The following is a 25697-nucleotide window of genomic DNA, read 5'->3' on the forward strand; positions in this document are numbered from 1 at the left end:
CACAGGACCTCTAACATTCCAAAACCCATCAAAGCTCAGGGGATGTTTCAGAAGAGGGCCAGAAGGAATAAGTGTTAGAGCTGGAAGTGGTAGGTGTGCTGTGAAGTGCTGTCCTCTGGACATGACATGGATCTAAACACATGAATTCACAGCAGCTATGGTTACCCACACAAGACCTGTGCAAGACCAAGCCAGTTAAAAATTCCAGCATATGTCCTACTACATACAAAATAAACTCAATACTGACTGAATACTAAAATACAAGACCAAATTTAAATTTACAAGGCAGCTTGAATAAAATATGAAGAAGATGATTCATGATATTGATCTGGGCAAAGATTTTTCTGAATTTCAGAAGCACAGAGAATAAAAGCAAAAATAGACAAATAAAGCTACATAAAACCAAAAGGTTTCTGTACAAAAAGGAAATATTCAATAGAGCAAAAAAATGGCCTACATGGTAGGGGCAGAGAGTTAATACCCAGAATGTACAAGGAATGCTAACAACTCAACAGAAAAGTGGCTGAACATGCATTAAAGACTGTAATGGGCACTGCACAAAAGGAAATATGCAGAATGGCTAATAACTACATGAGAAAATACTCAGTATCACCAGTCATCAGGGAAAATCAAGTCAACACGTCGTGCAGATGTAACCCAAGTTTAGTAAGAACTGGCTGTCAGGCAAAGCCAGGGTGGCGGCATATGTTTGTAATCCCGGCACTTGAGAGGCAGAGGCAGGTGGATTATGACTTGAGGCTAGCCTGGGGTACATAGTGAGACAAAATGAAGAACGAGTGCTGGTGAGATGTGGGGAAGGGACGTTCACATACGGTTGGTGGGCATGAGCGTTTACTACAGCCATGTAGAACTGGGGCTAGAACTCCCACATGATCCAGCAATCCCATCACCGGGTATGAGCACGTTAAACAGATTCTTACGTCCATGCAGAATTAGTCTTCTTAGGCCAGATATGGAGTTCGCCTAAACATCTCTCAACAGCTGAAAGGAGTTTTTAAGTGCAGTATAATACAGTTCAGACATGAAACGAGTAAAATTGTCATGAGCCCCATGTTGAGGGGCATCTGTCGGGGTCCAACCTCAGTAGGTTGGCATGTTCCAGGGTAGGGGTGTGTGGATTAGAAATGTCAGGCAGACAGACCAGAGATACAAAGAAAACAGACAGCAACACAGACTAGAGTTGGGAGGGCAATCCTGTGAATACTGAATTCACCCATTTATTTTCCATGTGCTTATATACCCCAATCCAAAAAAATGGGGTGGGGGAGAAGGCAACAGACTGCTTTAACATGCTACAAAGGACAAACAGAGCAATTACCTCTTCAATACCTGAAGCATCAGTCGCCTGTATCCTGAGTTAAGCATTCTGTTGTGTAGGCAGGACGTGCAGTGACTACATCTTAGTCCAAGTGTCCTTAGGCAACCACTCCCTGGGTCAAAGCTCCTCTCATCCTTGAAGGAGCAGGAATAAGCCTGAACTCTCTAACCTATCCTCATGGTAGAACGGATCCACCTCTGTGGATCTTAATACCCCAAACACCAAGTAGCCACACCCTAGATCAAGACATCTTGTTAGCAGCCACACCTTAAGTCAAAGTTCTTGCCAATAACCTTGAAGGAGCAGGAACAGGCCTGAACTCTCTGACCTTTAGTCAAGGTGGAACGGACCCACTTCTGTGGGCTCCCACCTAAAATCCTGCCATTTATGACAATTTTGGTGCTGAAGATTCTTATGCTGAATGAAAGAAGCCAAGCACAGAACAGACACTGCATGCCCTCACTCTTACATGGAGCCTCTGTAAGAAAAAGGATCTCAACAAAAGCAGAACATGCATTCCCAGACTGTGAAGGGAGGAGGAGGGGTTCATGGGAAAAGTTTGGTGAAGAAAATTCAAATCTAAGAGAAGGTGCTTTGGTATTCTGTAACTGTTGTTCTTAAAAAATAATAAAAGGGGGGGTAGGGGGTGTTCTTCTTGAACACGGGGCACAGGACAGACACGCACGGCGGAACAAACACAGACACGACACGGCGGCTCCCACGTGGGTTCACTTTAATGGGGGAGGGAAACACAAAAGGGCGAAGGATGTGGGACACACAAGGAAAAGGCAGGACGAGGAGAGGGGCCTCGTGTGGCCCCTGCCTTTTAACGGGGGGCCCAAGGCAATCTGGGAAGAATATCTCACACCTGCGCACAGGTGTGCGCACAGGCAACCATAGTCCAGGGGGAGTCTGGGAGTTGTAGTTTTCCAAAAGAACAACAGTAACCCTATAGGTTGGCATCGGTTCAAATATAACTAGAAGAGAATTTTCACATACTCACCACAAAAAAAAAATAATAATGTTTGAGGTGACAGGCATGCTAATGATTCTGACTTGATCATGGTAGCATACATACATTCACCAAAGCAACACACTGCCTAATAAATACATACATTATTAGATGCCAATTTAAAATCAAGTCAAACTAAAACAAACAACGAGCTAATGAGTTGAAAGTTTTGGTGTTAGGTCATGTCTTCAAGGAATACAAAGTACCAGCCGAGCTGTCTTTGGGGATCTGATTCAGCTACCCATCTATCAACTACTTAAATCTGCTGGCTGCCATGCTCAGTTACCCCTGAGGACTTCATGCTTGCTGCTGCTCTTGGATACTGAAAACCGTGTGGAAGCCACATGCAGCGAGTGACTGTGTGCCTGGGAGCAAGGCTGGAGGAGATAAGTTGCTTAAACAATGAACTGATGGCAATTTTAACTCCTGATTTCTATTTCTCTCTTCAAGGGCGTGGACAGGCCTGAGTTCAGAGACAACTCTGACCATTGTTGACTAAGAGGATTCCTGTAAAATGACTCTTTATTCATAAATATTCCTAGAAAGGCAAAGAATTACCAGCTACAGGACTTGGATGGAAATATTTCCTGTTTGCCCTTGAGGCAGATTAACTGAACTCTCCTTCTGCAGGACGTGTACTCAAGGTAAACACGGTACCAGCCAGCTCTTCCGGCCACCTCCTGGCCCTGGTTGTCCTTTCTCCTTCCTTCGGCATGTTTCCTTCACTCACAAGGGTCCTCTCTTTCCCTTCCACTGCTAAACCCCCCAACACACACACACACACACACACACACACACACACACACACACACACACGCTGCTTCTCGCCTGCATCTTTAGCTTGGTAGAAAACACTTAATAATTAAAATTAGAATGTTGAACAAGTTAGAAATACCAGATATGGCTTGTTTAGTGCTAAGTTCTCATTAGTGGTGCTGTCATCCACATTGTAAATTTGGGGAAAATGCCACAATACACACAGACACAGAGAGACAGAGAGACAGACAGACAGACAGTGGTTAGATGACTTTTGATGTTTTCTCCCCAGTGCCACTTTCTCTGTTCTGATTCTTTTGAGCCTCAGCTCTGAATCAGAACATCTGGGGATTCTCTGGAACCTTCAGGAAGCCAGGAAGTCACAGCAGGGCTTCTGAGGCAGGGCTAGGGAGCAGTGCAGATATAAAGAATATAATTTAATCAACCTGTTTTGTATCTCCTAATCCAACAAGTCGTGTTTATGGGCTCGCGAGAGTTGTTTACTTTACCATTAGAACAATCTCCCTCTTCTGCTACTGGATCTGTATGTATGGGCGCGGCAGACGTTGTCAGGACAAAACCTGCAATGAGGCTCATTTCCAGCACCTTCAACCTTAAGTTTTGCTCCAGCTTCTAAGGCTGGAGGTCTGTCATCTTCCAGCCCAGTCTTCCAGAGATCCGGGAAGACACTGACCCAAACTCTGTGGGCCATGCACTCATCACTTGTTTCAGGTACAACTTTTAGAATATCTTCTGTGAGGAAGTTTTTATTTCTTGTGTAATTCCTGGGTAAGTTATTCTAAGAAATCCCTTGAGCATTTTCCAATAAACACACAGCATTTAGTTTCCAATAAACTCGTTTTATTATACTTCCTCGTGTTTGGTTCCTCTGGAGTCTGTAGAAAAGAATGACTAAAACCAGTGTGATTTTAAACACTAAGAAATAAAATAAGATATTTTTAATAGAAGTATTATTTTGTTTTCTGGAACCCTATTGAATTTTTTTTTTTTAGTTTTAATTGTATATGTGTGTCTGTGTGGGTATATTTATATGTGTGGAGGGATCCACAGAGACTGGAAGAAGATGTCATAGTTCTGCTGAGATGCCCAGTGTGGGTGCTGGCAACTGAACTGTGTTATCTTCAATACCAGTATGCATCCTTAACTATTGAAGCATCTCCCTTGTCCTTCTGGGACCCTTCGAGTAAAAACAAAAGCCTCTGCGAGGACCTTTGATAATATCATTAAATATCCTTGCATATTCCACATGAAATCACCACAGAAACAGGTTTTATTATTATTTTTTCTGGGTAAGAGAGTTTTGTACAAACAGGAGGACTTAAGTTCTAATCCCCAGAACTCATGTAAAAATCTTGGTGTGGCCAGGAGCTACTAGAACTGGTGGCAGGGCTGGGAAGACAGGAGGGTGCCTGGGGCTTGTTGTCCACTAGTCTCGCTCAGGTTCAAAGGGGTAGGTCAGAAAGTAACCAAGTACACACTCCCATCCTCTCCTGGGCTCCATGTGGGCACGTGTGTGTGTAACCACACATACCCATGCTCACATACAAGAGGCTTATTTCTTCGATTTAACTTCTCAAATCATAAACATTTCTATAAAGCAAGTTGGGACTAACTTTGGGAGGGACTTTTTTGCTGAAGTGTCTGAAACTCCATCAATAGCATGGCTTCCTTCCTGACTCCCAGGCACCGTGGTCTCTGTACTTGGAAGAAATGATTTATTGATGTTATTATCTACCAAGTGCTTTCTTCTGTCATCGAGAGATAAAGAACATATATATATATCTCAGGATGGAAAGCAAGGCCCCCTGTAGGCACTGCGGGCAGACTGTTACTCATGAGTCAGCAAACCACTCCTGGGAGACACACTCCAACTGTTCGCTTTACTGGCACAGAACCTAGAGAAAATGGTTCAGTCCTGTGAGAGCCAACTCTGACCTCAAGCAGCTTCTTAACCTCTGTTGATTAAAAGTGTGAGGAGCATGGGTGATGTTGAAATTAAGCAGCCTCCCTGAGCTAGACATTTCTATCTGATTGCCAATCAGAGCAAGAGGAAATTTAAAAAGAAACTACAATTAACTCTCTGACTACACATCTTTTTTTCTGCTTTCTTACAGGTGTTCCTTGTCAGTTCATTATTTCACATTATTATTATTATTATTGCAAAACAGTGTATTCTTAGGACTTTGAAGGCCAATAGTTGATCAGGCAGTTCATTATCTTTCTTTCTTCCAAAGAAATTTCTGCTATACAGCAATGTTGAAATGACTACCATCAAAATATTTTTGAAATCTCTGTCTTCTTTCTTGCCTAGGCTCCTGCCGTGACTGCAGTGCCTCTTTAGCCGAACTGATAATTCCAGTCTTTTGAATCCACTCATAGTTTTACTCTTCACCCACGTTGTTTTTTACATCCCCATTTTCTTAAGAAGCACTGGAGAGACCTAAAACTATTCTAAAACAGCCAAAGCCCAACACCCATGTCAGAAGGGGGAGAATGGCCAATGTGGGCAGCTGGCTGGCCTGATCACAAACGTGTGGCATTTAAAATATAGAAATTGTTGTCATATCTGGATCAACATTCAAGGAAATTTGGATTCTGAGGTATGCAAGAAATTATTTTCTTGAAGAAGAGAAGGCATCATATAAGAGGAGGTTCTTTTGTTTTATTACTTTTGCTTTTCAGATTCTGAGGAAGATGCACTACACAGCCATGGGAAACGTCAGTGTGGTCTCTGAGTTCGTCCTTCTTGGCCTGTCCACGGATGCTCAGGTCCAAGCTGCACTCTGCATGATTTTCCTTGTGATCTATGTCCTGACCCTGGCAGGGAACTCCGTGATTGTGCTAGCGATAATGGCGGATGCTCACCTCCGTTCACCTATGTACTTCTTTCTGGGTCACCTCTCATTCATTGATCTTTCGTATTCTTCCGTCTCCGTGCCCAAGATGCTGGAAAACCTAATGTCTAAGACAAAAACAATCCCCGTGAAGGGCTGTCTGGCCCAGGCCTTCTTTGTGTTTGCCATTGGAGGCACTGAGGCCTTACTCCTTGCAGTAATGGCCTATGACCGTTACGTAGCCATTTGCCGCCCTCTACTCTACGGCCAGATCATGAGCAGCTGGTTCTGTGAGGGGCTCGTGTGGGGATCCTGGGGACTGGCCATACTGAACTCACTCACTAACACCCTCCTAGCTGGGAATTTGGACTTCTGCGACTATGGAACTATACACAGCTACAACTGTGAGATTCCTTCCCTCTTCCCTCTCTCCTGCTCGGATGTCTCCACTAATGCCACTGTCTTGCTCTGGTCTTTTGTTGTACATGCCTCAGCAACTCTTCTTCTGGTTTTAGCGTCCTATGGCTGCATCTTCTCCACTATCCTGAACATGCGCTCCACTGCAGGCAGAAGCAAGGCTTTCTCCACCTGCTCCTCCCACCTCACTATAGTGATCTTGTACTTTGGGTCAGCCGGCCTGCGTTACACCATGCCGACCTCGGGCTCCCCCATGGAAATCATCTTCTCTTTGCAGTACGGTGTCATCACCCCGATGCTGAACCCCCTCATCTACAGCCTCAAGAACAAGGAGGTGACGACAGCTATAAGAAAAATGCTTGGAAAATGCTGGCAGCATTTTTAGTAAGTTGACCAAAAACACAGAGTGAGGAAAACACTTGAAGAACGGAGGTCATGAAGTGGAGAGATTTAATAGTGATGCCATTGGGGTTAATGCTATGTGAAAATACTGGGATTTTCCTAGAGAAATGCCACTTCCCTTGGTGGCCTTAAGGTCAATTCTGTTCAGAGACAAACCATTAAATATCTAACTCTTCTGAAGGGGCGCAAACGACCAGCAAATAGAATTAATCAGACCTAGCTTTACTATAAAATATTTAGCTTTAATAAGGGGAAGAAGAGGGGAGCTTACAAAGCCAGGGTTCCAGCAAAGAACAGCAAACAAAGAGAGGAGGCAGGGAGCACACCTGCCAGATTTATAGGTAAATATTGGCCCAAGGTGTACACGCCCTACAAACAAGGTGATTGGCTGGGGCTTCCCCTTCATCATTTACATATTTGTTTATTATTTTATCTGGGAGAGGACATTTCTTAGTTTGCCCACCCCCCATGCTTTCTGTTTTATTTTAGTAATAGGACCCGTTTTCCTTTGGGCAGAATTCCACCGTACGGTTATATGTGTATCAGTGTCAAGTCTTTTTCACTAGGGGTGACCTTGACACCCTGTGGGCTGCTGATTCTTTTTAGCTCTAATGCTGTCCCCTGAGTGTGGTCCATTGATTCAAAAGTGGCTCAGACTACCCAGCTTCCTGTACCTGTGATCTTTTCTGTGTGACTTTGCAGCTTTCCCTATCTTATTTTCCTCCTCCATGGATACGAGGTGGCTGTATCATAACTGCCTTGATGTTATCTTTTAAATAATCTATTTCAATGGCATAACTTACCAACCCACCGACTTTAACATACAGTTTGATCATTTCTTTATTTTTAAAAATGGTATCGGAAAAGAATGGCTCTATACTGTGCTGAGTTTCATAAAGGTATTTTGAGAACTGCAGGTATAGGAATAGAAGTCACCACTACAATCTTGTATAAAATATTTCTCTCCTAACACAAAGTTCCCATGGGCCTTTGACAATATATTTCTTTTCGACTCCTGGCCCTTGGCAATCACAGATCAACCTTCAATGACCATAATTTTGTCTCTGCATGAATTTCACATAGATGCAGTAACAGTGTAAAGCAGATGTTTGTGTCTGCTTTCTTTCCTTCAGCGTGGGGATGCCAATCCACTCATTTATCCTGTAATGTACGTACATGAGTAGACGTATCTGTGAAGGTGCATGTGGTCACCCGCCTGGGTAAATACCTAGGAGAGGAGATCTGGGGTCAGAGTGATTGTAATGTTTGACTTTACAAGAAACTGCTTTGCTACTCTCAATACTGTCTGTGCAACTAATGTTCCCACCAGCAGCACATGAAGATTCTTGTTGCTCTCCAAATCCTTGCCAGTATTTGGCATTGAAAATATACTCGTTTTTAATTTTCATATTCAAGTAGACTCTAAAAGAGTTCAGTTTATACTTTTAAACCTCTCATAAAAGAAACCCTAAATCTACCTGACCTTACAGTGAATTTTAAACAAAATTTATAAGAAGAAATAATATAATTTTTAAATAAGACCTTCCAAAACACAGAAGAGCAGAAATACTCTCAGGGAACTCAGTGAGATTCTGATACCAAAACCAGACAAAGAAGCATATTCTGAGGAAAAAGTTTTCATTCTAGAATGTGAAAACAGAGCCTTTTCTTATAACTAGCATCACAATTATTATTTAATACAACATTTGCTCTTTTATGTGAATTTTGTCTTAAAGTAGAGCAGCTTCCATTTTTCTACACAGGAACATCTATTTTCAAAATTCCACTTTTGTTCTTACTGTTTGTTTACAAAATCTTTTGGGTTTTCTGGGCAAACAAACATATCATCTTGTTTGTATAATTTACTCTTATTTTTACAGCACTTTTATGTTTATTATCGTTAAAATGCAGTCATTCACAACGATCAAGAATCCCTATAAACAAAAAGATAAAAACAAAGCACATTAGAGATGAGATGCCTATATGGAAGAGAAAGTTACGTGTAAAGAGTCATAGTGATAACACTATTCTATAATCAAAGGCACTCTATTCAAGTTATCTCTCTGTGAACGCGGTAAAACTCAGTCCACCACATCCCTCTGTGCCCGCAGTAAAACCCAAGTCACCCACTAGCTGTATCACCTTAGGAAATGTCGTGTCAGAGTCAAACAGACCAGAGAGACTTTAAAGATCACTGTGGCAGACTAGAGAGGTTCAATTCCAGTGGACCAAGGGCAGGAGAAATTTTAAACTGGGACGAGTTAGTAGAAAGGTTCTGGATGGCATTATCAGAGATGTTGGCCCATGAGATATATCCAGTGCATTGGGTCATTTCTGAGTTTTCAAATGTTTTTTCCCTGATTAGACCATCTGTGTTTGCTAGTCAGCGTCTCTGCTGTCAGAGACCTAGAGCTGGGAATACTTTCCTCCGCTGTGTTTTTAATTTAGAAATGTTTTCTAGGTCCTTGAGGAAGACATCCCTGGATTGTAAAGTTGTCCAGAGGTCAAGACAGTATTCATACACAGTTCAAAGAGAGACAAACAAGTAACTTACAAGTTCTGATTTTCCAAAGTAAAAAGGGAACTTAGAAGCAGGAGAGATGCTCAAGGGCTAACTAAGGGTGCTTTCTGCTGCTGAAGAGGACCAGAGTTTGGTTCTCAGAACCCATATTAGGATGGTACAACTTCCTGTAACTCTAGCCCCAGGGGATCTGACACCTCCTTCTGCCTCCTAGGGTATCCCCCTACAAATACAAAGACACATATACACACATAAGTAAAAATAAAATAAATATTTAAAAAATACAGAGTAATTGGGGCTGGAGAGGTGGCTTGGTAGTTAAAAGCACTGGCCAATCAGGTTCTCTTCCCAGCTTCCGTAACCACTTCTGTGACGTTGGTTTCAGGTGCCCTCTTCTTCCCTGCTCAGGGACCAGGCACACATGTTATGCACAGATATGCATTCAAGCAAACCATTCATTTATGTAACATAATAATAAATCTTAAAAAGAAAACAGAGCTAGAAGGCATCTTGTTCAATACATATCAGAAAATTACTAAGCTATTGAAGTCAAAGCAGCAAACATTCAAGAAATTTAAGATGTCAATTTACCTATCTCCTGGACATGCAAGCTCAGCTGATCACTCATTGGCCACCCAGTGTAGCTACCCTTCTGAATTATTATACCTGAGAAGTCTGTTTATATAGCACCCTCGGAAAAATATTTAGAAAAAGAAAATCATGAAAAAAACGACAGTGGTGTGATTGCATTAGAAACAGTCTGAGTCATTGTTCATGTGTTTCTATTCTAAGAATCAGTTTTTGTTGTTGATTCTGAGCAGCACAAGATAAAGGAATCTCAAAGATGTCTTTGATCTCTTAACTTGGAAGTCTCCTGTCACATCATCTTCATCTGCTTTCTGTTGCTGCAACAGAATATCTGAGACTTGGGAACTTACGAAGAAAAGAAGTATATTTAGGCTCTCTGTCCAAGCATGATGCTGGCAGTCCACCCCTTGGAATTCATAGTGAAAACAGGGAGTGTAAGCATGTACGGGTAAAAGACAAAATAGGAGAACAGCCTCCCTCTGTAACAACTCACTCTAGTGGTGATTGATCCAGACGCATGAGAGCCAGAACTCACCACCAGGAGAACTAGCCAGGTCCATGAGGAAGGCATTAATTCAGTCAAGAGTGCTCCATTCCATGACTCAAACGCTATCCGCTAGACCTTTCCTCTCACTGCTGCCAGACTGAAAGACTAAGGTTCCAATGTGCAAACTTTGAGGGTATGTGGGAAGTGGATGAAGGGATGAGTGTGTGTTGTTTGACATGGGCTGTGTCAAGAGTCCCAGTGCCTCACACCCTTGGGAATGACAAGACCTGCTCTCTGTCATGTGCAAGGGGTTGACCAGGTCTTTTCCTGGTCTGAGTATAAATGCGGATAGAGTGTACAGAAATTATCAATCACAGTTTCCTCCTCCTGTATGACTACAGAGACCTCCTAACAAGGTCAGCTAAACATGCCTTCTTATTCAGTCATATACCATAAACCTAACTCCTTGTTCAGCCATGTACCCTAAATCCACCTCCATATTCATCCACGTGCCATAAATCCACTTCCATGTTCATCCACGCGCCATGTTCAGCCATATATCACAAACCCACCTCCTTGATCATCTGTATACCATAAACCCAACTCTGTATTCAATCATATGCCATAAACCCACCTCAGTGTTCAGCCATGTACTATAAACTCACCTCCATGTTCAGACACGTACCATAAACCCATCTCCTTGTTCAGGCATGTACCAGAAGCCTACCTTCATGTTCAGCCATATACTATAAACCCACCTCCTTGTTCATCTGTATGCCATAAAAATACCTCCTTTCAGAGACATAAAGTAAACCCATTGAGTTTCCAGGCTGCTGGTGCATCTCCATCAGTGTGCATAGCACACTCGTCCCAACCTTTCTGACATGTGTCTGTCCTCCTTGTCACACCAGTCAAGTCTAAAGTCATGCAGATCATGGCAAGGGTACACACTGAAACCATAGCAAACGTGAATTAAGGTTTCTTTTCTTTATTAATTTTAGTTCAAACATTTTTCTTTTTATTTATTCTTTGTCTTTCACATCATGCATCTCCATCCCATTCATTTCCCTGTCCTTCCCTTTGTATCTGCCCTCTGCCCTTACAACCTTCCCCACAAAATAAAATAAAATAAAATTTAAGAGAAAAAAGACCCAATCTTACTAAAAGCAATCTATAGAATCAATGCAATGTTCATCAAAATCCCAGCAAAATTCTTCAAAGACTTCGAAAGAATGGTACTCAACTTCATATGGAAAAGCAAAAAACCCAGGATAGCCAAAACAATCCTGTGCAATAAAATAACTTCTGGAGGTATCACAATCCCTGACTTCAAACTCTACTACAGAGCTACAGTACTGAAAACAGCCTGGTATTGGCATAAGAACAGACAGGAGGACCAATGGAACCGAATAGAAGACCCTGATATCAATCCATATATCTTCGAACACCTGATATTTGACAAAGAAGCAAAAAATATGAAATGGAATAAAAGAAAGCATATTTAACAAGTGGTGCTGGCATAACTGGATATCAACATGTAGAAGAATGAAAATAGACCCATATCTATCACCATGCACAAAACTCAAGTCCAAATGGATCAAAGATCTCAACATAAAGCCAGCAACACTGAACCTTACAGAAGAGAAAGTGGGAAGCACACTTGAATGCATTGATACAGGAGACCACTTCCTAAATATAACCCCAGTAGCACAGACAATGAGAGAAACAATTAACAAATGGGACCTCCTTAAACTGAAAAGCTTCTGTAAAGCAAAGGACATGGTCAACAAGACAAAACAACAGTCTACAGAATGGGAAAAGATCTTCACCAACCCCACATCAGACAGAGGTCTGATCTCCAAAATATACAAAGAACTGTCAACAGAGGAATCTAAAATGGCTTAAAGACACTTAAAGAAATGCTTGACATCCTTAGTCATCAGAGAAATGCAAATCAAAACAACTCTGAGATTTCATCTTACACCTGAAAAAATGGCTAAGATCAAAAACACCGATGACAACTTGTGCTGGAGAGATTGTGGGGAAAAGGGAACACTTCTGTATTGCTGGTGGAAATGCAAGCTGTTACAGCCCCTTTGGATGTCAGTGTGGCAGTTTCTCAGAAAATTAGGAAACAACCTTCCTCAAGACCCAGTAATACCACTTTTGGGTATATACCCAAAGGATGCTCAATCGTGCCACAAGGACATATGCTCAACTATGTTCAGAGCAGCATCGTTTGTCATAGCCAGAACCTGGAAACAAACCTAAATGCCCCTCGACTGAAGAATGGATAAGGAAAATGTGGTACATTTATAAAATGGAGTTCTACACAACAGGAAAAAATAACGACAGCTTGAATTTTGCAAGAAAATAGATGGAGCTAGAAAACATTATTTTGAGTGAGGTAACCCAGACACAGAAAGATTATTACCACATGTACTCACTCATAGGTGGTTTTTAAACATAAAGCAAAGAAAGCCAGTCTACAAATCACAATCCCAGAGAACTTAGACAATAATGCAGATACTAAGAGAGACATACATGGATCTAATCTACATGGGAAGTAGAAAAAGACAAGATCTCCTGAGTAAATTGGGAGCATGGGGACCTTGGGGGAGTATTGAAGGGGTGAGGGGAGAGACAGGAATGGGAGCAGAGAAAAATGTAGAGTGCAATAAAATCAATAAAAAAAGAAAAAAGAAAAAGAAGTTTCACCAAACAATAAAAAAAAAGAGAAAAAAATAAGAGAGAAGGAAAACATCAGTCTCGTCATGGAAGCTGTAGTGTGGCAGTCAGTCACACAGCAAACCCTTTTGTTCATTTCCCTGAAAGTGTTCACTGCAGAGTCATTGGTCTGGTTTGAAGCCTCTGGTTTCTGCTAAACTGTCGATGCTGGGCCCTCATTGGAACTTCTCTTGGTTATCCTGCTGTTGCCCTGAGTTGTGGAAATCCTGTAGCCTTGGGTCTGCAGAACTGGACCTTCATGTGCTCCAGCAAATCACAGATGGGGTGGATGTTGGGATTGGCCAACACATAACCCTGGTTCTGGGCCTGGGTTGTTGGTCAGGTTGGCTCTGCCTTGTCCTCACCAGCAGGGTGAGCTCTTCTGAATTGCTCTGGTGGGTTAATCTCTTACAAACATGAGTAAGGGCCAGGGCCAGCTCTCCTGCTTCCATATCAAGGTTGGCTCTCCCATGCCTACTCCCCAGGGCCAGCTGTACTGTGTTGCCCAGCTGTGGTATAGGGGCCACTCTCTCGAGTGATACAGCTAATGAGTGACAGGACCAGCTCTCCCATCTGCCTCAGGGAGGGAGGGCATCTCTCCCTGACTCACGCCTCCACATGATATGTGGGTAATAGGGACAGCTTTCCCATTACCTATCTCTCACAGCTTCAGGGCTGGCTCATCCTGCTGCAATGGAGTTGGTTCTATTGCGCTGCCCTCAAGAGGTGCAGGGCCTGCTCTTTCAGGTGTTGCAACTGCGAGGTAGCAGTGGCAGATCTCCCGCCCTTCCCATCTCAGGGCCAGCTCCCCTTTGCTCATGATAACACTTGGCAGGTGAGTAATGGGGACAGCTATCTCATGCTTACAACTTTTGGGCTGGCTCATCCACACTTTCATCAATGGGATTGACTCTTTTGTGTTGTCCTTGCAACAAAAGGGCCTGCTCTCCTGAGTATTGCAACTGGTGGCAGGCAGGGGCAGCTCTCCTAACCTTATGACCTCAGGGCCAGAGTTCATGTTTCTTCTTCCACCTACTGGCACCTAGATAGACAAAGGAGGCACCTTACTAGAGAACAATAGTTGTGTTGCTCTTTCCCTATGGATTAAGTCTTGTTGACATACTCACTTCACAGATAGAACACATGGAAAAGACAGGAGTTAGGTCTGCCATGACGTGGTATCTATCTCATGCTAGCTCTTGGGACACTTTTCTCTTTCCTTTCCCTTAGTCTGTATTTTGTCTTTGAGATCATCTACAACTTGGCTCTCAAAGTGGAATTATTCCCACACTGCCTCCATTTCTTCCTCTTTGGTTTAGTCTTTATTTCTGTTTACTAATAAGATCTAACTGCTTCCAAGTAACTTTGTGGGGTAACAATTAATGGGAAAGAAGGGAACTAATAAGAGATGGGGTCATTTGAAATTCTTCTGTTGAGAATTCTCTGTTTAGATCTGTACCCCATTTTAATTGGATTATTTGATTTTTGATGTCTAATTTCTTGAGTTATTTATCTGTTTTGGAGATCAGTCTTCTGTCTGATGTGGGTTGGTGAAGATCTTTTCCCATTCAGTAGGCTGCCTTTTTGTCTTATTGACTGTGTCCTTTGCTTTACAAAAGCTTCTCAGTTACAGGAGGTCCCATTTATTTACTGTTGTTCTCAGTGTCTGTGCAACTGGTGTTATATTTAGAAAGTAATCTCCTAAGCCCATGCATTGAAGGCTACTTCCCACTTTTTCTTCTGTTAGGTTCAGTGTGGTCAGAATTTCAAATGGCTGAAAGATACTTAAAAAAATGTTCAACATCCTTAGCCATCAGGGAAATGCAAATCAAATTGACTCTCAGATACAATCTTACACCTGTCAGAATGGCTAAGATCAAAACAGCAATGATAGCTTATGCTGGAAAGGATGTGGAATAAGGGAACACTATTCCACTGCTGCTGGGAATGCAAACTTGCATAACCACTCTGAAAATCAGTATGGAGGTTTCTCAGAACACTGGGAATCAACCTACCACAAGACCCAGCAATACCACTCTTGGGCATATACCCAAAGGATATCATACTACAAGGACATTTGTTAAACTATGTTTATAGCAACATTATTTATAATAGCCAAAACCTGGAAACAACCTAGATGCTCCTCAACTGAAGAATGAATAAAGAAAACATGGCGCATTTACACAATAGCATATTACTCAGCGGTAATAATAATAATAATAATAATAACATACCAAAATTTGCATGAAAATGGATAGAACTAGAAGAAACCATCCTGAGTGAGGTAGCCCAGACCCAGAAAGATGAACATGGTGTGTACCCACTCATAGGTGAACATCCTGAGTGAGGTAGCCCAGACCCAGAAAGATGAACATGGTATGTACCCACTCATAGGTGAATACTAGCTGTAAGGTAAAGGATGATGAGCCTATAGCCCATGACCCCAGAAAAGCTAAGTGACAGGTAGCACCCTAAGAGAAACATACATAGATTCCCCAGGGAAGGGGAAATAGACAAGATCTCCTGAGAAAACTGGGAGCATGGGAGTAGGGGGAGAAGGGAAGGTGGAAGGGGAGGAAGAGGAGATGAGAAGAGAGGGGAGAACTAGAGGGAATGGGATGGTTGAGATGGGAGAAGACAGACAGAGAACAAGGAAAGAGATATCTTGATTGAGGGAGCCATTATGGGGCTAGGAGAAATCTGGCACTGCGGAAATTCCCAGGAATCCTCAAGGATGACCAGGTAAGACCCTAAGCAATAGAGGAGAGGGTGTCCGAATTGGCCTTGCCCTGTGGCCAGACTGATGAATATCTTAAATGTTACCATAGAACCTTCATCCGGCAACTGATGGAAGCAGATGCAGAGAACTACAGTGGAGCATTGGGCTGAGCTCCCAAAGTCCACTTGAAGAGAGGGAGGAGTGAAAATGCAAGTGAAAAGGTCAGTAGCATAGCGGGGATAACCACTGAAACAGCTTACCTGAGCAAATGACAGCCTTCCAACTCCGGGCTGATAGTGAGGGAACCCGCATAGGACCAAACTAGGCCCTCTGAATGTGGGTGACAGTTGTATGTCTGGGGAAGACTGTGGGGCCACTGGCAGGGATACCAGGATTTAGCCCTACCAAGATTTATGTCCTAGTTATTTGGAACCCATTCTCTCTGGAGGAACACCTTGATCAGCCTAGATATAGTGTGGGGGGGGGCTTGGTCCTTCCTCAAAGCAATGTGTTAGACTTTGTTGACTCCCCATGGAAGCCTTACCCTCTCTAAAGAGTGGATGGGAGACATTGTGGGGGGGGGGCAGTAAGGGGGCAGGAGAGGGGGTGGGAAATGGATTTAGTATGTAAAATGAGAAAAAAATAGTTTTTAAAAAAATAAATTAAAAAAAGAGATGGGGCATAAGTATAAATAAAGTATATTATTTGCATGTGTGAAGATATTATAGTCACGAAATTGTTTTGTATGCCAGTTACAAGTAATAGTTTCCTGTTTTGGTAATAATGATGGATCAGAATTCAGGCGATGAATAGCATAGACATCTAATAATAAGCAGCTGATAGTGTATGCTGAACCCTGCACAAGAAATACCTGGGTAAATTATTAAAACCATGCAAATGATGTGGTACCAACTTTGTATAAACAAGTTGAGATAAGGAAAAGTTTAAAACCCAGTCAAGAAATACAGAAGATAAGTTATCAAAAAGCTGTTTTGAGTTCCCTGTGTCTCAGTGACCACCTCACCTGTCTCTCTGCAACTATGTTTCTAGATGTTATCTCATCTGAGAGATCGGGGTGCTTGTAGAAATGCTTGCTTACAACTAGATTTTTAAAAATGACACCTATAGTTCATCACTTCTCCATGACAGTGTGGTTTCACACAACGCACACTTTGTTCCATATACTGACAGGTTCTGTTATCACAACCTAGAAAGTCAGGCCAGAGATAAAAATATAATGACCAGCTCCATGCAGACATTCCAATAAGGTGATGTGGTGGATTTTCTCTGGTTCTTTACCTTAGGCCAGATGGTCATGGACAACTATATGACTCGAGAAAAGGTGGGCATCGAATACCATGTCTCTGACAACCTGCTTTTCATTCCTAAGGCTGCAGGTCACATTAAAGGGAGAATGTGAAGTGGGCCAGGACTGGAGTGTCAAGGGCAAGTGTTTTCTGAAGGACACTGGTACCTACACAAAATCATGCTATCTAGAGGAGAATATGCTTTCTTGCACATATGCCAAACACAACTATTGCTGTTCATTCAAGGAGCAAAGCAAGCCAATGACACCAATGCTGGTCTCCCCACAGTGAGATAACTGGGTATGATAATGTGGAGAGGGAAAAAAATTCATCTAGTGACCGCCATTGGGCTTTCTGCTAAAGCTCCAAGATGAAGGTAATGCATACCACTGAATCCTCCCTTGCAGAAAGTGACAATCAACCACACTATCTGTTGGTTACTCCTCTGTGTAGCAGAACTGGGCTACGAACAGGATGACCTCTGAGGAACCCTTCTTTGAGTTATAATCTAAAGATCGAAGAAGACCCCTCCCCACATGTTACTTCCTCTGTGAATATGAACTTTTCCCCAGACAAACAGCACCCTAAATATTTATTTGCCCACCACACAGTCAACCTGGCAAAGGGGAACCAATGGTAAAAAAAAAAAAAAAAGTATTAAAGTCACACAGATTGACCAGCACCATCTTTAGAACCAAAAGAGGCAAATGAGAGAGCAGGAAAAAGACAACAAAATTGCCCAGAGCTTCTTAACAAAAACTCACTCAAATCAGAATGCATGCATGCCAGCATTTTAGTGTTTATCCAGTCAGAATGCACCCATGCTGTAGGAAATCCTACAGCCAATAGTCTTTAAATTACCCACTTACTTGGGTGTGTTTATACTATAAATGCTGGCGTAAAGAGCATGCTCCCTTTCTCTTCCAGCTGCTGGATTCAGTTCCTGTTCCTCATTCGTGCAGAGGACTGTGATCTGTGAGTCCATCCCTAAATAAATAACTATTATACTCAATTCTGAGCTAGTGTGGGATTTCTTTTTAGCATCCATCTTCATCTGGAGCCCCATGTGGATCCGAACACCACACCTACCAGGTAGACTGGTCTAAAAGGCCCAAATGGTCCACAGCCCAGAAGGTCTCCCACCTTCGCCTGCTTGGCTTGCGTTCACCTACTAAGTGCTTTTTTTTTTTTTTTGTAAAACTCCCCCCACAGCAGAGCTAAGTGTGTCAGGAGCCATTTTCCCAAAGATTATAGCAGGGACCATTGTCCTGGGGATGTTTGCAGAGAGCTCCACACCCCAACTGTATTGAGAACTGTTTGTTGGCAGAGCCCACCCCACACCCAACTATCTTGAGAGCTATCTGTTAGCGGAACCTGCCCCACATTCCAACTATCTAGAGAACTGTTTGTGGTTGGAATCACAAAAGGAGCGATTCCACTTGCATAGAGAACACTAGGTGTGTTGACTCATGACCTTGTGACTGACTTGTGACCATTACTGCCACGGCAAGATCCCTTCCTGCACTTGCCATGCCCCTGCCCCCATCCCAAGCCAAATTCCTCATCCAAGGGCTATATAAGCTGCTGCCATTACACTAATAAATGGAGGCTTTGACAACAGATCTTGCTTGGCCTTGTTCCTCTTTCCCGCCCATGTCTTTTCAGATAGCACCTCTTTGGGACCCTGGAATAACTGACCTGCTGGGAGGTTACTAAGTGCATGTGGCGACTTGGAAATTTCCCAAGCTTGCACACATTCTGCCCCACACTGCTGCCTTCCCTGCCGCACAGCCACTTGCACAGCTTCTGGTTTGTGCTCCCTGCTCCGGAGTTCTGGGATCCTTGCTCCATGTATGGAGTTAATTTAATTGCTTTTAATTTGTCAAGCAAAGCGTATTTGTCAGTATTTAACCAGCACCAAGGCACCATAGGGGTGCAAGACTGTTTGTGGCGCCACCGGTTATGACTTGCAACCACGACACCTGCTGGACAATAAAGATTATTACACCTAAAACAATTTATCGGACTTTATAACACAGGTAAATATTTTATTAAGTAATAAATCAATAAACTTGAAAGTTATATAATTGCAGACAACATTACCATGGAAACTTTTAGTAACCTTTCTGCTGATACTATGGATTGTATTATGCAAGGCTTATATGGTTATTGTGATACACCCATTTATTGGATATTGGGACTCAGTTTTTTTCTTCATATTATACCTTAAGAAAATGGTTTGATAACAGATCCAAGAATGAGGCACTTTAGAAATTATACATACAGTCTTTACAGACTAATAATGAATAGATAGCTTATATGATTAATACCATCAAAAATCAAAAGTTAGCTGAAAAAAATTAATACTATTGAAAAGGATAACATTAATTTTACAGACAAAATTCAATTCATGTCAAAGGGTACTGAGAAATTATATGAAAGAAGTCATACTGTTGAATTTGATAATCAAAATCTGTTAAAAAGTTGTGATGGGTTAGCAGAGAGAGTATCTCTCCAGGAAGGCAATCTGTACACTATCCAAATAATGTCCAAGGATGAGATGTTATCTTTAAAGAAAATACTTCAGACCTTGGAATAACACGTACAAAATGAGAACCAGAGGCTAGGTGCCTCTTTGAAATCACTAGAGATATATACAGGCCAGGAGATTCAGGCTTTACAAAAGACAGTAGTAAAAAGATTTTAAACAATTGAAGAAATTATTGGAGCTGATGAGCAGGGGAAGAAGGTATAAGGATAGGATTTAATATCACCAGCACCTGTCAGAGATGAAATTACCCAGGGTTTTAGCTTGCTACCCTGTAATCTACTCTGACAAAGCATCAAGTTCTAAAGGTCCAAAAGGATCCAAAGAAGGTAGATGGATACTTAAAAGAATGAATGATCCAGGGGGCTGGAGAGATGGCTCAGTGGTTAAGAGTATTGCCTGTTCTTCCAAAGGTCCTGAGTTCAATTCCCAGCAACCACATGGTGACTCACACCATCTGTAAAGAGGTCTGGTGCCCTCTTCTGGCCGGCAGACATGCACACAGACAGAATATTGTATACATAATAAATAAATAAATAAATAAATATTTTTTTTATAAAAAATGAATGATCTACCAGTGGTGGCGCACACCTTTAATCCCAGCACTTAGGAGGCAGAGGTAGGTGGGTCTCTGTGAGTTTGAGGCTAGCCAAGACAGGCTCCAAAGCTACAGAGAAACCCTGTCTCAAAAAAAAAAAAGAATGAATGATCTTTAAAAAAAATAAGCAAGCAGTAGTAACTTATTGCTTGCATTCTGTATATGTTAGGGAGATGGTAAAGACATGGGCTTCTAGCATTAAGGCAACCCCACACAACTGGATTCAGTCAGCTTCAGCAGTCCTGGATGATGGGCCCCAACTGCTGTGGAAATGTTATTTCAGAGAAGAGGCAAAAATTTTAGAACAGGAAAAAGCAAAAGGACTTGAGACTTCCCAAGATCAAACTCTTGGTGAGGGCACTTATGCTGACCCACAGGTTCAAGCTCTTTACAAGGACCAAGTCTTGTCCTTATGCCACAAAGCAGCCTTAAATTCTTGGGACAGGATTCAAGAACAAGAAAATGAATTGAATCATATTCTAAGGTTAAACAGGGCCAAAGAGAACCATTTAGTGACTTTTTACAAATAATAACTAAGGTTGTAAAAATAGGAGTAACAGACCCAGATGCTAAATGAGTACTTATTGAATCTCTGGCTTTTGAAAATGCCAACTTAGAATGTAAAAAGATACTTAGGCCTTTAAAGGTTAGATCAGCACCAATGGATGAATGGATCCTGCATACAATGAATGTTGAGACATTTGACTACAATACTGAATCTTGGGTAGGAGAAGCAATTTCCAAAGATATGAGGAGATATCAAAATGCCAAATGTTTTAATTATGGTAGAATAGGACATCTGAGAAGGGATTGTAGACAAGGAATTCCTAGATATAATGTCTCCTCTGGGAATGGCAAAAATAAAAGATAACAACCTTACAGATTATGTAAAAGGTATGGCAAAGGCTGACATTGTACCAAAAAAAAATGCAGATCAACAAACGACAGACAAGGCAACCCAATACCATTGAGAACCTCCTTGGGGGGCCTCTTGTAGGCCCCCAAGTCAAAAGTTGTCCAGTCATTCCCAGTCACTGTGGAGGACATGTATCACCGGAAAAATTTAAAAAATCCCGAGCCTTCTATAAAAAACAATACTATTCTGGATGATGGAATAGACATGGAGAATGAATTCAAAATTCCAATAGGAAATAGGAATGTATATTCAGGCAGACTTCTATAAACGATCAAAGACCAAAGCTAAGAGTCCATATAAATGGCATTGTAATTGTGGGTTTGATAGACATGGGTGTGGATGTGAGTGTTACTCCAAAATCTTGGCATCCAAATTGGCCTCTTTAAGAGGCAGATATTCAATTCCTAGGAATTGGAATCCTATCTCAAGTAAAACAAAGCATGTGATGGGTTGAATGCATAGGACTAGAAGGACAGAGAGGAAGACTGAGGCTGTATGTGGCTAATATTGCAGTGAATTTATGGGGTTGTGACCTGCAGCAGCAATGGAAAACCCAGGTTAACATTCCTGCAGTCCCAGAAACTCATAGTTTTGGGAAGGATTTATAAGGTACTATACACAAAAGTCACCAGCCATTCAGGTTGTACAAAAACACAAAACAACTAGCAAACCTTTAAAGGTACCAACAGCCCTACCTTTAAAATGGTTAACTGAGAAACAAGTAGGGGTTAAACAGTGGCCTTTAACAGAAGACAAACTGCAGGCTTTAGAACAGCTGGTACAGGAACAACAAGATGCTCACCATATTGAAGAATCAATCAGCCCTTGGAATTCTCCTGTATTTGTTGTTAAAAAGAAATCTGGTAAATGGAGAATGGTGACAGATCTAAGAGCTATCAACAAGGTAATTCAACCTATGGGCCCTCTACAATTTGGAATCCCTCTGCCTTTTCTATTACCAAAAGGATGGCCTCTTATAGTTATTGCTTTAAAAGATTGTTTCTTAACTATACCTTTACAAGAAAAGGACAGAGAAAAATTTGCCTTTGCAGTGTCTACTTATAATAATTCTCAGCTTACTAGGAGATGGCAATGGACTATCCTTCCACAAGAAATGCTCAATAGCCCCACCCTATGCCAATACTTTGTAAGCCAGCCATCTATGGAAATAATACATAAAAAATTTCCTAAAATTATAATTTACCATCACATGGATGACATTTTGCTATCTGAGTCAAACATAGATACTTTAGAAAGAATTTTTAAAGAAGTAAATAAAGTTTTGCCAAAATAGGGATTACAAATTGCTCCTGAAATATACAGAGAGGAGATTTTGTCAATTACCTAGGTTAGAAAATAGGTTTACAGAAAATTAGAACACAAAAGGCACAAATTAAGAGAGACTTATTGTGGACTCTTAATAACTTTCAAAGATTGTTAGGAGACATTTCCAGTCTACAGTCAACTGTTGGGATAACACCTGATCTAATAGTTCATTTAAACAAAACCTTAGATGGTGACAAAGACTTAAATAGTCCCAGAGAATTAACATCTGAGGCAGAAAAGGAATTGATTGCTGTTGAAGAAAAATTGCAGGAGGCACATGTGGATAAGGTGAATCCAAATCTTAATTGCATTCCAGTTATACTGCTTTCCAGAATTTCTTCTATAGGAACCTTATGCAAAGGAAGATATTATCTTAGAATGGATTTTTAAACATATAAACCAATTTAAAAATTAAAAACTTATGTGGAAAAGGTCTCTGAATTAATTATAAAAGGAAAATTGAGACTTCGTCAACTAGCAGGTATAGACCCAGCAGAGATTATAGTGCCTTTTACTACTGATGAAATTTAAAAAAATTATGGGAAGACAATGAACCTTGGCAAAGAGCTTGGACTAATTTTTTAAGAAAGATTAATAGCAATTATCTCAAAAGTGATGGAATTAATCTTATAAAGAGAACTACTTGGATCCTTTCCCACATTGTACAGGACACATCAATAACTGGAGCCCATACATTCTACACTGATGCAAATAAATCAGGGAAAGCAGGTTACAAGTCAGATGAATTGAGTAACGTGGAACAAAGCCCTTATAATTCTCATGGTACTAAGGGATTTTAAAGAACCTCTTAATATAGTTACTGATTCACAATATGCAGAAAGAGTTGTCTTGCATATTGAAACTGCTGAATTAATAATGATACAGAATTGACTTCATTATTCATACAGGTTCAAGATATAATCAGGAATAGGCTTTGTCCCATATATATATATAACACACATCTGATCCCTTATGGTTCTGCCAGGTCCTCTAGCACAAGGTAATGCAGAAATTGATTGATTATTGATTGGAAGTGTGCTGAAGGCCTCAAAATTTCATAAGAAATATCATGTTAGTAGCAAAGGTTTATAGAAAGTTTTCTATTACATTGCAACAAGCTAAGGAGATTTTAAAGAGATGTCCTACTTGTTCTTTCTATAACCAAACACTGCTACCTGCATGGACTAACCCAAAGGGTACTCAAGGGAATAAAATCTGGCAGATGGATGTGTTCCACTTTGTGGATTTTGGAAAATTAAAATATGTATACCATACCATTGACACTTATTCAGGTTTTCAATGGGCAACTGCTTTGAGCTCAGAAAAGGCTGATTCAGTAATCACATATTTGTTAGAAGTTATGGCCATCTTGGGTATATCTGCACAAATAAAGACAGATAATGGTCCAGCATATGTCTCTAAGAAAAATGAAACAGTTTTTTGCTTATTATAATATAAAGAATATTATAGGTATACCAAACAATCCTACAGGTCAGGCAGTTATAGAAAGATCAACTATAAAGGATATGTTAAACAAACAGAAAGGGGTGGAAAACACCCCCAGAAATAAATTACATAATGCTTTATTAACCTTGAATTTTCTTAACACTAATGAGAAACAACAGCAGCAGAGAAACATTGGATAATAGAAAAGTCTTTTGAATTATATCAGCTGGTATATTTCAAGGATGTGTTGACCTCACAATGGAAGCCAGGAGATGTGCTATGCTGGGTAAAGAATTTTGCTCTTGTTTCAACAGGAGAAGAAAAGTTATAGATACCATCAAAATTAATAAAGATTTGGTTTGAAAAAGAAATCTCTTGAGAAAGAGAAATGTCGGCTCACCCACAGAGGTGACAGCCATATAGGTGGTAAGGAAACCTCAAAGGATCGGAGCAGGGTTCTGTTTTTGTCTTTGCAGAAAAATACTCATTTTCAAATAGTCAAGAGACCCTGGACATCTAAATGCTTAAAGAGGAAAAATAATATCCAGTAGGATCACCAAGCAAAGAGAATTATGACTTATGAGGACAGGTCATCTGAAGGTAAGAATTACTGAACATAAACTAGAATAATAGTCATGACTTAGTTAAAAATCAAAGCTGGCTCTGGAGTTGGACAATGGCTCTGTCCTTCTCTAAATCCAAGCATATTGTTAAAAGAAAAATTCAGAGCTTCTGTCTCATGTCAGGAGCTGTCTGGTATGGAACAGAAAGAAGAAAGAATTTAGAAAAAAAATTTACTTTTCTTCATACCTATTTTTGTCTCTATCATACCTTTCATTGAATATATATTTGTATAAATAATGTTTAAGTTTTCCACAATGAACAATAAATTTTTCTGCTGTAATCTTTGAAGCTTTCAGGAAGAAGATGGGGCCCCACAACAATGATTACACCTGGTTGATATGACATCATGATGCTGATAGCACTACTACAAGACCTGTTTTGGGCACAAGTTGCTCAAGATGGTTCCAACTTGGTTAGCTGAAATGGTGCACTGTTCAGAACTCCAAATAGAAACCTCAGAAAAACTCTACCAAATACTCAGAGACTATTTGCAATTATGCCAGACAGTAATCTTGAAACTTAGCCATCATCTTACTTTCACAGGATCCCATAGAAAGAACATCACCCCCCATGACAGCTGGAAGTAATTCTAGATAATGTCCCCTCTCTTAACAAAATTTGTTCTCAGGGTTAGGGACATCATTTAGTGGTTTGTTATAATTGGTATAGGATTGGGGGTTGGGAGGAAAATATGCAGGCTCAGGGATCTCTTTGAAAAAAAGGGGGGGAATTAGATAGGATAATAGATTAGTGTGAGCATACTCACACTAATAATAATAGTGAGTAATAAAGAGAATACTTGTGAGCTATTATTTATAGCCAGTTTACATTGGTATAGATTCTTGTATATTGATACAAACTTAAATTATATTGAATATGTTTCTATTTTTGTCTACAATATTTATATACCTAGGCAAAGTAATTTGTAATAATGTATGCATGTATGCTTCTCCCTCTGCTTAAGACATTGTGTACATTGACACAATTTTGGGATATATTTATCATATTGCAATATACATTTCTACCTCTGATCAAAATACTTATGCGTTGTTCACATTTTGAGGTCAATGTTCTCATGTGTAGCACAATAATATTCTAAAATAAAGTCT

General features: G+C 40.9%; 1 protein-coding gene across 1 annotated transcript; it reads left to right on the plus strand.

Moving 5' to 3' along the window:
- The first annotated feature begins 5837 nt into the window (after positions 1-5837).
- Positions 5838-6764, plus strand: LOC101981638 (olfactory receptor 8S1-like). The gene has a single exon (XM_005354036.1). It carries the CDS (start codon positions 5838-5840, stop codon positions 6762-6764), a length of 927 nt encoding a protein of 308 aa, XP_005354093.1.
- The last annotated feature ends 18933 nt before the right edge of the window (positions 6765-25697 follow it).

Source organism: Microtus ochrogaster, chromosome 15, assembly GCF_000317375.1.
Source record: "Microtus ochrogaster isolate Prairie Vole_2 chromosome 15, MicOch1.0, whole genome shotgun sequence".
Taxonomy (NCBI): Eukaryota; Metazoa; Chordata; class Mammalia; order Rodentia; family Cricetidae; genus Microtus; species Microtus ochrogaster.

Excerpts from the sequence above, each read along its gene's own strand:
- LOC101981638 (XM_005354036.1), top strand. The coding sequence starts at position 5,838 with ATGGGAAACGTCAGTGTGGTCTCTGAGTTCGTCCTTCTTGGCCTGTCC.